The sequence below is a fragment of the Vespa mandarinia genome, chromosome 3 (assembly GCF_050613455.1).
Source record: "Vespa mandarinia isolate Hongniang chromosome 3, ASM5061345v1, whole genome shotgun sequence".
NCBI lineage: Eukaryota > Metazoa > Arthropoda > Insecta > Hymenoptera > Vespidae > Vespa > Vespa mandarinia.
In genome coordinates, this window is record NC_140812.1 from 5,497,904 (window position 1) to 5,513,481 (window position 15,578).

At 35.5% G+C, this 15,578-nt stretch overlaps 1 protein-coding gene across 4 annotated transcripts in view; it reads left to right on the plus strand.

Annotated features, from left to right (window-relative positions):
- Positions 1-1,734: 1,734 nt before the first annotated feature.
- The window catches only part of LOC118446777 (uncharacterized), a 42,099-nt gene continuing 28,255 nt past the window's right edge, over positions 1,735-15,578 (plus strand). The window contains exons 1-2 of one of the 4 annotated variants that reach the window (XM_035877819.2): positions 1,735-1,862; positions 2,969-3,065. In XM_035877819.2, the coding sequence (XP_035733712.2) occupies positions 1,841-1,862; positions 2,969-3,065 (119 nt within the window). In that variant the 5' untranslated portion in view covers positions 1,735-1,840. The remainder of the gene's footprint in view (positions 1,863-2,968; positions 3,066-15,578) is intronic. The other 3 variants (XM_035877818.2, XM_035877822.2, XM_035877820.2) reach the window with 3 other exon arrangements.

Genomic DNA, 15,578 nt, shown 5'->3' on the forward strand with positions numbered 1-15,578 from the left:
TTATCCTTCGCCATGTGCTCTCCTTATATCAAAGTCGATAGATAGAACAAGATCGTACATCTTTTATCGCATAATCCCATTTTCGATCGAATCATTACAAATGCATTATTGTAGCTACTCGTTTCAGTTACACCATATAAAAAAAAAAAGAAAAGAAAAAACAGAAGTTTCGACACATCCACAGCTATCACGTAACGCTAATTAATTGCAGTACAAGCCTACAGAGTAGGACTGTTTTGCATTTTGCGTGCAGATTCTCGTAAAACTACATGCCTGTCGGCGAATTTCCAAATGATTTATCGTTTCTCGCAAAACGAAGTTTTTCGCGATACCTCATGGCTCCTGTTACTTCTACGAGGCACTGAAAGGCAATATTTTCGCACATGCAACTTGACGTTGCTCGCATTGGTACGGTTTGTACCATACACACAAATACAGACACATCTATTGTCATGAATTATCAGTATTTTTCACTCTCGAATCTTTAAGTGTTTTTTCTTTTTCTTTTTTTTTTCCTTTTTTTTGCTTTTTTTATAATATTTTCCTTCTTTGATAATTTTACAATTGCCGATTATAATCGTTTCGATGAATCGACAATTGTATTTTTATGTTGTAATTAAATGAAATAAAAAAAATATATTCGTTTAACTTCATAGAATTATTGAAACGATGAAATTAAAATTCAATGTCCAAATGCATATTGAGCTTAAAATATCCTCAATGAAAGTGATACCGTAGCGCGATGAATTATGAATACCATTTTCATACACATCCACCTGTGTCAACAGTGTTTCGTAGTGTAAAACGGCTTGACGATGTACATACTATGCTTTGCATATGATGCACGGCCACGTTTTCCTTTTCACCGTGTGAGAATACTCAGGGAGTATCGCGAGACAGACATTTATACTATAGGGATAGCAATGGGTGAGAAAAGAAGGACGAAAAAGAAAAAAAAAAAAGAAAAACGAAAGAGGATAGAAGAGGGTGAGATTTTACAACGAGTCTGGGTAAGAGTGATTTACACCTTGGAAAAACTCTCTGACATTTACGATACCTACTCGCGAATTATTTATAGCGGCTGCCTGACGATGTGTAATCTGCAAACTATACTTTTCTTCTTCTTCCTCAGACCTTTCTTTCTTTTCATAAGACTCACGACTTAACTTAACGATATCAACATATTTTTATCGTCTTACAATTTGACATTTAGTCAATAAAATCCGACGAAATCTTTCAAAAGTTTCTCAATCTTTTTCCAATAAGTTATTCGTATAAATTTGAAATATATCATCCGGTCACATATATATACAACTGTCAGGTTGGTTACTATTCTATACGTCCTTGACATTAATATTGTTGTCCGATCATTTTCATAGACGGAGCTTCAATTAATTTTAATCTCGAATCCGAAATTTGAGAAAAATTCGTTTGGACGTTTTTTCATTGATCATAATTTCATTGATCATAATGAACGATCGATTACACAGATTAGAAATCGAATCTTGGAAAAAGTTAAAACGTTAAAACGTTCGCCAAGTCTCGTCTAACTTCACTGTGAGCTACGCAAGCGCCAAGAAGAGCTTATAAGCTTTCCCCCTCTTTCACCTCTTCTCTTTTACATCCATCTCTCTCTCTCTCTCTCTCTCTCTCTTTCTCTCTCACTCACTATCGAAAACTATTATGCACTTAAAGTCCTCTACGGCTCTAGGCAGAGTGCATAAAGGTGTATTTAAATAAAATTACTTTATGTGCGACTGGCAGAGAGCTTCGAGAGAGCTGCCATGGTTGCCAGTACTTTGCGACGGTTTGACTATTCGTTACGGGCTCATCATGACGGATGAAATTCCACCGAAGACTCTGTGAGTAGTCTCATTGGTCTTTATCCGATCTTGAAAAGATCGGATCGGTACATGCATATACATATATATATATATATATAAATATGTAAATCCTCTATACGCTTATAGTTTCTAGGTTGATCGATTTTAAAGAGGAAAAAAGAAAAAAAGCGAATATAAAATATAATTCTCTCTCTCTCTCTCTCTCTCTCTCTCTCTCTCTCTCTCTCTCTTTTTCTTTCAAATTCGAGAATCATCATTTTTGATAATGCTTAATGGAAGAAACGTTTTGATAATCTCTATTACCTTTTTATCATAAAAAAATGAATTATTATTCATTATTATTATTTAATGTATAAAAAGTTTTACAAATATTGAGGAAATTTACGTTTAGGTTTGTTAACATTTACTATTATTCTATTCTTGTACGTTGGTTCCGTTGTAACCATGGCATACGCATTATGTTATTGTTTTCCCTACTCCCTTCTCTCCTCTTTTCACCACTTTTCACTGTTCGTAACTCCTGTTTCCATTACCAAAATCGAAAATCAGCACCAACTTTGAAAATTTATTACACGAAGCGCTATACCGATATAGGTATTTGTACAGCTTTTCAGAAATTTGAAGCTTTGCCTATTTCCGCTCTAATTCGCCAGTCACATATGTGGCTTTTTGGCACGTAGCAATATGTTACTATCTGTCTACATCTATCTATCACAACTCACAATCTATATTTCGACACTCACGTTTTAATATGGATCGGAATAAATTTTGATTTTAATTTTTTTTTAAAAGATTATAATCACGTAGAAAGAAACAAGAATCTTTAAAATGAAGATTTTCATTATATTTCGCTATTTTATGAGATAAACCAACAAAATAGCCATCGCCAATTTTTTTCGTTCCATCACTCTTATCTTATCAAGAATTGGCGATCTAATTCGAATTTCAAGATAATTCTATGTTTTTGGCTCATCCTTTTCCGTCCTTTTCTACATACCACTTTTTTTTTCTTTTTTTTTTGAATTATTTGCTTTTATATACAAAAATAGCAAAAAACAAAACAATATAAATCATTAATGATTCGTACACATATTTCGCTTTTTCTTTTTGTCTCGTTGACCCAGGTACGTCGGCAATCTGGATCACAGTGTTTCTGAGGATTTATTGTGCGCGTTGTTCTCACAAATCGGTGTTGTCAGAGGCTGCAAAATCATCCGAGAGGTAAGAGAAAGATCATTCTGATTTTTATCATCAAACGAAAATCCGAATTGATTTCCAGTATTAATTTGAGACACGTTCGTTAATATTAAAGAACGTAATATCAAGTTTAATAAACATTTATTTGCAAAGTATATTATCGAGATTCATTAGTAGTTTTGCGAATCTTAACAACGTGATAATAATGTGTCAAGTGTATCATCACGAAAATTGATACCATCTAGAAATTATAAATACGATACGACGATTTCTTACATGACATATATTAATCTTTCAAATATGATAAATCTAAGAAATATTTATTTAAAGGGGGAAAAAAATAAAGATAGAAAAATAAGGACGATGTTTTCGAAAAACACGAACATAGGATAGAGAAAGAAAGCTAAAAAAAAAAAAAGAAATAAGATATAAGGGAAAGAGACAGAGAGAAAAGAGATGGTTTGCGAGACAAAATTGCAAAAACATCGAAAAATCGTGATTCCTCTGTTTTTCTGCTCAATTTCTCCGACGATTTAGTTTTCGGTTTACTTTTCTCCTTGATTTCTCTCTCACGATTTGGTCCCTCGTATTTTTCTCTACTTCTTTTATTTTCTTGTCTCTCTCTCTCTCTCTCTCCCCTCTCTCTTTTTCTCTTTAGTTCGTTCACTCGTTCTTTCTTTCACTTCTTACTCCGAGCTCGTTATATATTATTTTTCCTTCCATACCGGTGGGTTTCATGTGCCACGACATACGCTCCCTTTCCACGTGCCACACTCTCGTGAGACGTAACACACTTGTACGTACATCGTTTCGAAGTTTCGTGCGCACGTCGCACGTATTTTCCTCCCTTCGTGCATTTCGTCTCTTTCCTCCTTATTCTTTTATGTTATATACATAGATGTATGTACTTTACTTTACTTATCTCCAAAACTGTGGTACGATTTAACGAGATATTTGTTTAATCAATCCTTTTCGATTGATTGATTTGTTACCACGATTATGATTTAATACAAATATTACTATTTCGTCATTTTCAACTCTAAAAAAAAAAAAAAAAAAAATATCTAAATAATTGTGGTCTACTTAATCTAATTCATTCAATCTTTTAATAAAACTTATCTTTCGATTCGACTATCAAATGAAATTGTTTCGGCTCAATAAGAGCATATTTGTTATGTTCTATATAAATTGGATGGGCTGTTTCAAAGGTCGTAAATTAAATTCCGCTTTGTTTGTTCTCGACAGTTCTGTCGTATAAGCGGACAAAAAATAAATAGGAGTTCTCTACTTCTTCTTCTTATTTCTTTTTTTTTATTTTTTTAATTTTTTTTCTTTTCTCATCATTTCCAATCTATCTTTCTACCACTTTTCACTTTATATACGCACGAGTAGAAAAGTATACGTTCTCGCTTCTTACTCGTGCCGTTAATTACTTAATTTCTTTAACGATACACTTTTTCTCGGACGAGTCTTTGTTCCATCAGTAGACGGCGACTCCGGAGTTACGACCCTTAGCACGCCATTATTGCAAGATACTGTAGCGTATTATTGTCGGCACCGTGATGGCCCTTAATAGTTGCAAAGAAAAGCTTTCGAAAACAAAGATCGAGGTAAAACGTAAAGGAGAAAAAAATCAAGAGATAGCACGCAGACACGCAACACTTCTTGTGTTATTTGAATGGGTTTTGTTGTATACAAAACTACAAATTTTTTTTCTTTTGATATCATGAAACCTCATCATATAACAAAATAAAAGAAAGTAAAAGTGAATTCAAAATCTGTTTTAATTTTGTATTATATTCAATAGAAATATGACATAATGAGTGTTATCATATTTTAATAAATACGAACAACGATGGAAAGATCGATAAAGATTGTTCGATGTTGATCTTAACGCATGATACGCGATTCTATTCGTTTCTTACAAATTCGATTGGAACTAATATTAATGTCTCGTGATAAAAGAAGATTGGGTCTTTATAAAACCGGAGGAAAGAGATAAAAATACAGAAAAAACAGAGAAAGTGAGAGAGAGAGAGAGAGAGAGAGAGAGAGAGAGAGAGAGGGGGGGTAAAGAGATCATTGATTTTTCATACCAGCAAAACAAAAGAGAAATGAAATAACAAGAGATGGCGATACGTCGTTAAATCCCCGAGGCTTGGGATCGTGTATTCCGTCTCGTAATTTCCTCACATTGAAATATATATTGATAATGGCGGAAAGATAGATACTAGAAGATCGAATGTAGGGTATTAAAATCATTCTACCGCGTTGCTACTCTTCCTACTTCGTCTATGTCGTTCTGTACGCGTATCGCTTTTGATAGTTAATGTGTATTCAATATTTTATGTATTCCGCATAAGTAGAATGAACGGCTCTGTGGCAGGTATTTGCGTTTATTAGCTATAAACCCCCCGCAGGTAGAGTTCACCGGTGCAGGACGACGGATTTATGGGTCGCGGCTTTTCCGCCACGAAAATGGCGGACCACCTCTGAGTGCCGAGGTTTTGCGCATTACGCGATACTACGTAAAAGCGCTGAAATGGCTTATTCTCTCTCTTTCTCTCTCTTTCTCTCTCTCTCTCTCTTTCTCTTTCTCTTTCTCTTTCTATCTATCTCTTGTCGATACGTCTCCGCGAACACGAAGATTGTCCTACGATCGTATAATAGTCTTGTGAACGATGCTGACGCAACGATCCTTCTTCTTGCGATTTACCAAGATCGCCTCTCTTTTCTATATATATATATAATATATCTACATCCTTTACGTCTCCTTTTTGATCGACGAAATTTATGTAATTTTGTATACTACGTTATCGTCTCGTAAATGCTACTATATTTGTTTTATATTCAATAAAATACGCTTCTATGACATTGCACTTTACTAAAACACATTCGAAAGAGAAGAAAGAGTTTAACCATGATTTTATGAACTATTTTAAATATTATTTACGAATGGAGAAAAAAAATCGAACGATTACTTTTACATTTATTAAGTGTCTATACTTTAACACGTTTAAGAGAAAATCATTTATCAAGCATTATATACATGTAAGTACTTAGGTACCTATATAGGTAAAGTTTGATTCTTGCAAAAAACCCGTAAGAATCCTTTCCAAGTATCGTTCTCTCACTTCGGCCGTGATCGTTACATTTATTGCCATCGTCGTAAGATTTTCTTCCTAACAAGCAAAAATTGCGAACTCTGTTAAGCTTCACAGAGAATCATCAACTTTCGATAACTTTTTTTTCGAGTCTGCTGTTATCCAACAAATTTTATATAATCCTTGGAAAACGAGAGTTCGTTTGAAAGAGCGAATCGACATTATTAAAGAGAAAAAAAAGAAAAACAACAACGAAATCACAACGAATATTTTCGAGCATCGGATATAAAAGGAATGAAAGGTAGATAGGATGTACGATGTGGCCCATGGGGGTACAGGAGTTTTGTTCTCTGGAAAGCATTATTGTGCTAGCGAATATTTTAAGCATGAATACCTCGATCAAAATGACGTAACGCGAGGAAGAAACATGGATGCACGATAAATCGAGATTCATACAAAACGAGCCTGGTCGGTTATTGTTGATTTACACGCTAAGCTTTTCAACATCTGACAATAAAAAAACTGTCTACCCTGTCAGCAGGGGTTAGTATCAATGTATGTATAGCATTCACCTTTCATTCTCTCAGATTCGTCATATATCGTGAGTCTGCAAAAAATTGAACAATGCATATAGATTTTATATTTATCAATGAAATTTTCAAAAGATTTTGAAATAAATTCGTCACAGGTTTATATTATATCTAATAATATTTCGATAGAATGTTTGAAGATTAATTTTTTAATTATTTTTTATTATATTAAAATTTCTTTAAATTGTATATAAAACTGATGGTTGTCGCTCTTATTAAAATGGATCATCGTTTTAAAGTTTAATAAACGATACTACTACCATTGCAACATCTTTTCTTCGCAATTTCAACTTCTCCCAGAGTACTGGTAGACTCCAATTTTCTGAGCAACTTCTCTGCGTGCGGAACGGTCTCTGCGTTCTCCCTCACATTATTCGCACAGCATGCACGAGATTTATATTGTATGCCTGTAAAGATCTACGCGAGGTACGTTTTAGCGATATGTGACGTTCCGCGACCGTGCCTACGAATAGATAAGTTCGTGATTTGTTTCGGCTGTGGGATTAATAGATCAAGGGTGATAACTGTTAGGCAGAGACTAGTGTGTTCGTATCAGAATATCGATAAAAGTATTGAAAATCAATATTTTTTCTAGATTCTTCAGATTAATCCTTTCTAAAAACAAGACAGAACAAACAAAATTTAATAAATCGTTCATTAAAATGTTGAAATCAAATTGTCTCTTTTATCTTCTTATTATATCTCCGTATAATATATTATATTACATTATATCCTATATTATATTATTTCCAATCATATATTTACTTAAATAGATCTTTTTATCTTTTATTCTTTTAATATTTTCTATTAAAAAAAAAAACAAAAAAAAAGTAAAAGAAATTACTTATAATTGGCTTAGAGGATTTAAAGAAGTATATCGGAATATCTGTCATCCGTGGAATCCTTATAAGAGTCACATACTCCGTTTCCTCTTTCTCCTTCTCATGAAACCGATCTCCTTTTCTAAAGAAAGGTTCGCAAAGACGATCCTATCATTCATCCCATATTCATCCTCGTTTCTTCTCGGTGGTACTCTCGGCTACTATACCGAAACGTGTCTGCCATGTAGAGGAAGTCGAAGTTGAGAGCCAGCGCATCGTGACTTTGGCGAACTTCCAAAGAGTAGAAGGATGGAGGGAAAGAGGGCTCGTGTCTCTTGGCCCGTCGGCGTCGCTCAACTCGAACGACGTTGCCATCGTCTTCGTGGCTTCCTCGTCAGACGAGAAAAGAACGAATTTTAATATGGAACATCGAATTACTACGTAACTAAAGTCTTTTCGATCGATAAAGTTCCGTTGTTTTAAGAATTACTTTCTATTCTTTCCTTTTTTTTTTTTTTTATCATCTTTACTATAACAAACATAATCTCGGAAATTCACTAACTAACAATAAGAGGATTATTTTATTCTACTAAGTTGCAGTTTAACACTCTTTTTCTTCACTTTCTCTCTCTCTCTCTCTCTCTCTCTTTCCCTCTTTCTCTTTCTCTTTCTCTTTCTCTTCCTCTTCACCTACTATCTCCCGTTACTTTTGTCCGTAATCTCTATTATTTGCGCGCTTACAACGGAGTTTAACGGCGAGCATGGAGGTTCTCGCTCGCGCTTAATTTCCGTAACAACCCGTATCACGGAAGGATAGCTTCATTTTAGCTGCTGATCTCCGACTTCCGGTACCCGCAGAACAACGCCAAGCATTTCTTGCTTATGCCAACGATGTTATGTATTCACACAGCCGACCTGGAAGGAAACTCGCGAAAAGAACGACCGAAGAACGATCCTGTCGTTTAAGATGCCGACCACTAACGTTTTACCTTGATGCTTTCGAGCATTATGAAAATGATCTTGATCTTGATTACTCTTTTTAAACAGAGTCGAGTATGATGTACGAAGTGAACATTTGTTTAAAATAACAGGATAATGTTTGTTTTAATTTAAAGTATAATTGAAATTATAGAATTAAATTCTATCCAAAATTATAAGAACATACGAATAAAACATTTTATATAGAAGATTTGACTCTTAGAATGTTAATAATAATAATAATAATAATAATAATAGAACAAACGGAATCTTTTTTTTTTTTAATTTTTGATCTACTTTTCAAATGAAAAAATAATACGTGTATGAAAGAAAATTTATGACAAGCATAATATAATCTAAACATAAACTAAAAATAGGAAAGCCACGTTTAGAAAATTTTAGTTGATGCTCGAATGAAAAACCTAAGTTCCTGGATTCTCTTTCACATAAGTTCATATTCCTTTCGCGCAGTACTACATCAGAGGGCATTCAGGAAACCGCAGGAAGTCCATCCATTGAAAGGGCTGGATTTTCACTCCGGACAATTATTCCGGTAATTAACGTTGGCGGGCCATAAGTACACCGAGCGACCCTGAAGGGCCGAGCCAGCGGAGTTTATTACAAAGATATACGAGCTCCACTGTCCGACATGCTCGCGCTCGTGCGGGTACACGCTTATACGACGACGAAGCTGGTGGCCCGCCTGGAGCATTCGAGCTATTTCCACGGATGATGCATGCCTCGAAAACTATACCGATCGTTTGTACAACGCGATACGTTATCGTGTGGCGGACGCGATAAACGAGGTTACGGCCATGATGCGATGGGACAAGAACTTTGAGTTCGTCTTTTCTCTTCTCGGTTGTTTATATGAGAATATATATATATAAAGGAAAAGATAAGAAAGAGATTAAAGAAAAAAAAAAAAAAAGAAAAAAAAAAAAAAAGAAAAAAAAAGAAAAAGAGAGAAAAAAAGATTACAGAAGAAAAAAGAAAAAAGAAAGATCTCTCGCCGATCTTAAAATTATTATTCGATCGTAATTAAGCCGGTATATATGTACCTACCGTGTTTTAACAGAGCAAGCCGGAAGACGGATCGACGTCGTGTTTTATGAGCGGAGCTTGGCGCGATTCGGAAAGTTTTACAGCCCGGTCACGGAAAATATCCATATTTCTTCCGATAAGCCGCAACGCACGCGCGGCACGGTAGGTAACTAGTTGCCCCTGTTGCCGTACGAAATAGTTTTAATGAATTATTTCGTAGCCTGATGGGAAAATTAACCGGAGGCGACCTTAGGGCGGTGCTAAACCTCAAAAGCCGTCTTCGTTATAAATCGTTCTTTAACTACGACGATAACAACGACGACGACAATGACGATGAAAAGTAAATTCGTTCGCGCTCTAAACACCTCGGCTGTCAGTCAACCGTTCGTGACACCATTAAGATTCATAACGAGACGTCCGGTAAGGTGAAAAGACAAAAGTCAGTCAGTCAGTCACATGCGTCTTATCCGTTTCGTGCCGATTTGCCGTCCTGAATGTGGCGCTGATCCAAGTTTGGAAAGCGCCACAGCGGTAGCCTCGGTATCGGTTATTCTTACGTTTTCGTGCCAGAGACTTGTGGAGTTGCCGTTGGCCATAGCTTAGGCACAAGTCGAACGTCGTTACGAGTCGATTGGAGAAAAGCTCGTGGTTGGTAAGGGATGCTCAATCTTTGTGTGTGTGTGAGAGAGAGAGAGAGAGAGAGAGAGAGAGAGATACGGCGAGTCTCTGCAATAAAACGATAAATCAGGCGAACGGAAAAATAAGGGGGTAAAATAGAAAAAGCTTGTAGAGTAGATTTGGAGCCGGGCCAGTCAAAGGCCGACTCCTCGCTCGCGTGTTCACCCTTGCTTTCTTTCTCTTTCTCTCTTTCTCTCTCTCTCTCTCTCTCTCTCTCTTTCTTTTTCTCTCTTTTCCTTTTTCTCTCTCTTTCTTTTTCTCTTTTTCTCTCTCTCTCTTTCTCTCTCTTTCTCTTTTCTCTGCCTACTGCTTCTTTCTATCCTGCTCATCCGCCTTTATTTTCTTCGGTACTCTTTCAGCACGCGGTTTCCGCGTTCTCCTTTACCTCTTCGAATCCGTTCACGATGCTCCCACACGAATGAGACTCTCTGTTATACGAGAGACTCGGCTTTTCTCGCCTTTTCCTCTTTCGACGCTTCCCTATTCTCCGCACACCTACCTTCCTCCCGAGCCCTTTTATAGAGGAAGCCGGGATCTATACACTAGCCCTCCTCACCCTTCCGCGATTCACCTCGTAAATCGTAGCCGCGGCAAATAGTTCATAAATAAAAGCCGACGTTCCCGTGGCGTTTTAACTCGAGCTCGCCGGCTCAGAAATAAGTCCCTTGTACTTCTTCCTTTTCTTTCTCTCTCTCTCTCTCTCTCTCTCTATTTTTCTCTCTTTCTTTCTTTCTTTCTTTCTTTCTGTTTCACACTTTCTAGTTTCAGTCTCTCCTTTTGTTCCTTTCTTGATCTCTTCTTCCTACTTCTTTTTTATATCTCTTTTTCTTTCTTTGCGTTTCTTTACTTATTTCTCGCTTTCTCGCGAATCGATCTCGCGGTTTCCTGTAATCTTCATTTCGCCTTTTGCTGTCTTCTTTCGTTAAATTTGATTTGGATGCCTCTCAAAAGGAGAAGCTTCGGACCTTAAATAGCTTCGTTTCGAGTAAACGCATTTTTTAAAGCATGCCTGTAATATACTGAGATTCTCGGTACGGTGGAAGTTGCGTTTCAACGGTCGCTTTATTAATTTCACGAAAGGAACTTTGCGTGCCAGTGGAATCGTTCGAATCATATGTTTATAGTACGCGCATTTGAAACTTCATTTCTCCCGTGAGGATTATTTTATTCCTTTTCCTCTCCCTCTTTCTCTCTTTCTCTCTCTTACTACTTTTGCGTTGTCTGCACGGTAATTATAAAAGTTTATTAGCCGTCAACTCTGTCGGGATAATCTCTCTCTCTCTCTCTCTCTCTCTTTCTCTCTCTCTCTCTCTCTCCCTCTCCCTTTTATTCATTTTTCTTTGAAACGTTAATTAAAGAGAGTGCCGTGGTATTTATTTAGAGATTCTTTCGAGTTCTTAAAATAGTAGAAGCTACCATTTTTAGTCCTATCCCGAAAGAGATATAAGTATAAACGTGTTATAATGTAGCGTCTCTGGAAGTACTGGGAATTTTTAAAAATTAGTTTTCTTCTTTGACAAACGGGGTTCAACGTTTCTACTGTCGTCGTCGTCATTGTCGGCTTTAGGAAATGAAAAATGTTATTGCTGTCGCACGTCATGTGATTCTCATCTTACGTGATTACGTTTGCGTCTGCGATCGTTCTCTTTTATACGTGTCATTTGCTCGCAAAGAGTTTTTGTCGCGATGATACAATAAACTTTTCCTTTTTCTTTAGCACCCCATCCATTTAACTTAATACCTTCAAAAACTCCCTATCGGTCTTTTTACTCTAACTCTAGCTTTGTTGTAATAACGAACATTCGAATTTCCTCGCTTTTTTATCCAGCGAATTTCTGTCCAATTGGTAACGAACGATTAATGCAAATTTTATAGCTATGCTACTACAAGCACGTATTCCGATGTAATAACTTGGCTTGTCCGTTGCCGCTTGCAAGCTGTGCACGCTGACGCGATTAGAATTAATTAATTACGCCTCCAGTCGATTTTCAACGAATTCCTCTCGACTATCTCTTGGTAAATCCTACGATTGAAGGTCTTCAAGTCAAGAAAATATCTACGTGGGTAATTTCACGTTATTGTCATCCTTTATAATCCGTCATCGTGTGAAAAGAGGAAGAAATATGTAGATACATTGTTACAATGTAATTTCTTACCGAAGGTCACATATATTGAGTCGAAAAGTTTATATGTTAATTTGAATATGATTATATTTAAATACATTTTAAATTTGGACATTCTAATTCTTGTAGTATGGCCCATATGATCAAATTGTACCATATAACGCATTTGTTCAGGAAGATGAAAATTACAACGTATTTAAAAATTAAATAAATCGAAAGAAAGACAATTTCCTATAAGAATGTGGAATAATTTACGTGGGATTTGACGTCGAACGATAATTAATTATATTTTCTTAACAATAAATATATTATTCCAGAAGAATAATGAACAACTGCATATTTCAGAGATAGAAAAAGATAGAAAGAGTGTTCGTCGAATTACGATACAAATCCACTTCGAAATTTTGCATGATCCTCGCATATCTGCAGTCATTAAGAGGTACCGTGTCGAATTTCATAGGACTCTATTCGACGCACGTATCACTGCGAATACTTCGAAATGAACGCTTTTATAACGTGCATGGCCTATGTATTCGATTAAAAACGAAAAGTTGAATAAAAATTTGGGGAATCTAATAATTTCAATCATGTAATTCGATTAATCTGTTAACTGTATACCTCTGTTTCAAAAATTTCTATCTACGTTGTGTAGCCAAAATTAAGAGATATGAAATATAACACAGAATATATACAGCTGTTACAAAATTGAATTCAATTGTAACAAAAAAAAAAATGGTAGTTAGTGTTTTTCTAAAATTAATAATTTTATTGAAGATATTTAAATGAAACCAAATAATAAAAAGAGCCAAAAATCAGCTTTACTATATTATATTTTTCAGAATTGTAGATCAAGAATTAACAGTACAAAAAGAAAATTTTTTTGGACGTAATTTTTGTACAAATTTTTTTAAATAATTCCTTTGAAGGAGAACTTAAAAGTCAAGAAGGATATTAGTACACGAAAAGACAGGATCGAATAAGATCGAATAGAATTGAATAGGATCGTTCAGGATCAAATTTGATAGAATGGTATTAAATAAAATCGAATAGGATAGATTTGATGCAATTAAGATTGAATAACGTAAAATAAAATCAAATTTGATCGAACAAGATCGAATAGGATCGAATAATACCAAATAGGATCGGATAGGATCGAAAAGGATCGAATAAGAAAGTAGGATTGTTTCGGGTTGGTTCGGTTCGATCCTATTCGATCTTATTCGATCCTGTTCGATCCCATTCTATTCTAGTTTCCTTATTTACTCCTATTCGATTTCTTTCGGTCCTATTCGATCCTTTTCGGTCCGGTACACTCATATTCGATCCTATTCGACCCTATTCGATCCTATTCGATCCTATTCAATTCCATTCGGTCTTATTCGCTTCAATTCGATCCTGTTCGATCCTATTTGATCTTATTCGATTTTATTCGATTATATTCGATCCTATTGTGTTTTATTTGATTTCATTTGTCTCCAGTCGATCCTATTCGATTTTATTTTGATCCTATTTGATTCTATTTGATCTTATTTTGGTCCTAGTCGATCCTAGTTGATCCATGTTTCGTATTTTTCGATCCTATTGTCCAAGTATGTCGATCCAACAAAAAAGATCATTACAACAAAATGTTATAATATTAGGGCAAAATTATCTAAAAAATTAATAATGGTCATCTAGATCTGTGGAATTCAGAATGATCGTTTAACTTTAAAGAAAGTTCTTTTTGGTTTATCTAAAGGAACTTCGAAAACATGGTTAGAGGAACATATCTCGGAGATACGTTGTTTAATATCGAGATAGTTAAAGTGAGAGCGATCTGGTGTGGCATGTGGAAAAGTTTGGAGATCAGGACAGGTGAAGATGATGATAAGGAAGAGCCAGAGGCTCTAAAGAAATCGAAAAAAGGAGGCCGAAAGTCGGAGGGAAGAAGAAAGCAACTGACGATCGAGAGTTTCGTATGGGCCATCGACTTTCTTTTCCTTTTAGAAACAGGTTTTATCTTCAGAGTATGTTCGACCTTGAAGAATCGATCTAAAAATCGACTCAGTTTATGCACGAATCGTTTTTAAGTTTCTATTTTTATTATATGACTCGAATATATGTATATATTTTCTATAGTATTTTTTGATGTATATTTTCTCTCTAATACTAAAATATTTATATACGTAAGTATCGCTGAATCATTCGAAAAATATTTATTATACCTTATTGAAATGAGTTTGCTCAAGTACCCGAGGTAAAGTTCGTATTTTACGAAAGACCATACCGTCTATCTCTAATCTCACAATTGCGTTATTTTTTACAAACGTCCATATTTGTTCTGAAATTTGCATTTATGTGCGCTGGACGATTACTTCGTACAAAATGTTAGGACACAAGAACGAACTTTCACTGCTCGTTCCACTAACTTCTGACATTCCGGTCCACACGAATTTTCAAGTTTGCGTATTCCCACTTTGGCGAACTTTCTACGCGCGAACTCGCGCATCGTTGCCTCTCCAATTAGTCGTGTTTAATTTCTCTAATTGTTTGCCAGCCTTACTTAGTCTTCCAAGATCCAGGCAATTAAAAAAAAAAAGAAGAAAAATTAAACATAGAACAAATATGATCGAATTGTTTTCGTGTTGTCATTCATAAATCTTTTACCGATCGATCGTAAAATTTTTTCCTGAAATTTCATCAAATATATTTATAATTATAAAAATGTTACGAGCAAATATTTTATGGGATTATTTTCACCTGACGACATTGTACAGGATAATGTCGATTTTACGTAAAAACGAAATCAAATAGTAGCTTTCATACGTGAAAATAAAAGAGAAGTGGAGTAAGATCAATCAAAGCGTCTCGCAATCCAAAAGAACGAAAAAGAAAAAAAGAATAACGGGCAAAAGGAGTACTCTCGTTTCGAGAAACATAAGGATCGGATAATGAGAGAGTATTGAAGTATTCATGGAAGACGACGAGCGTCAAAAGCACTTCCTTCGCACTTGGGTTCTTCTCCAAAGCGCACATTACTTCGCTAGAAAAAAAGAAACCAGAAGAAAGAGCGAAAAAGAGATGAGAGTAAAGGAAAAGAGGAGGGGAAAAAAACGATGGTCCTAGTTATTTCGGATTAAAAAAAAGAATAGAAAAGGAACTGGTAGCATTTCTAGGAAAAGACGCGCGTAGTCTCGATAGACAAGCCTTCACTAAATCG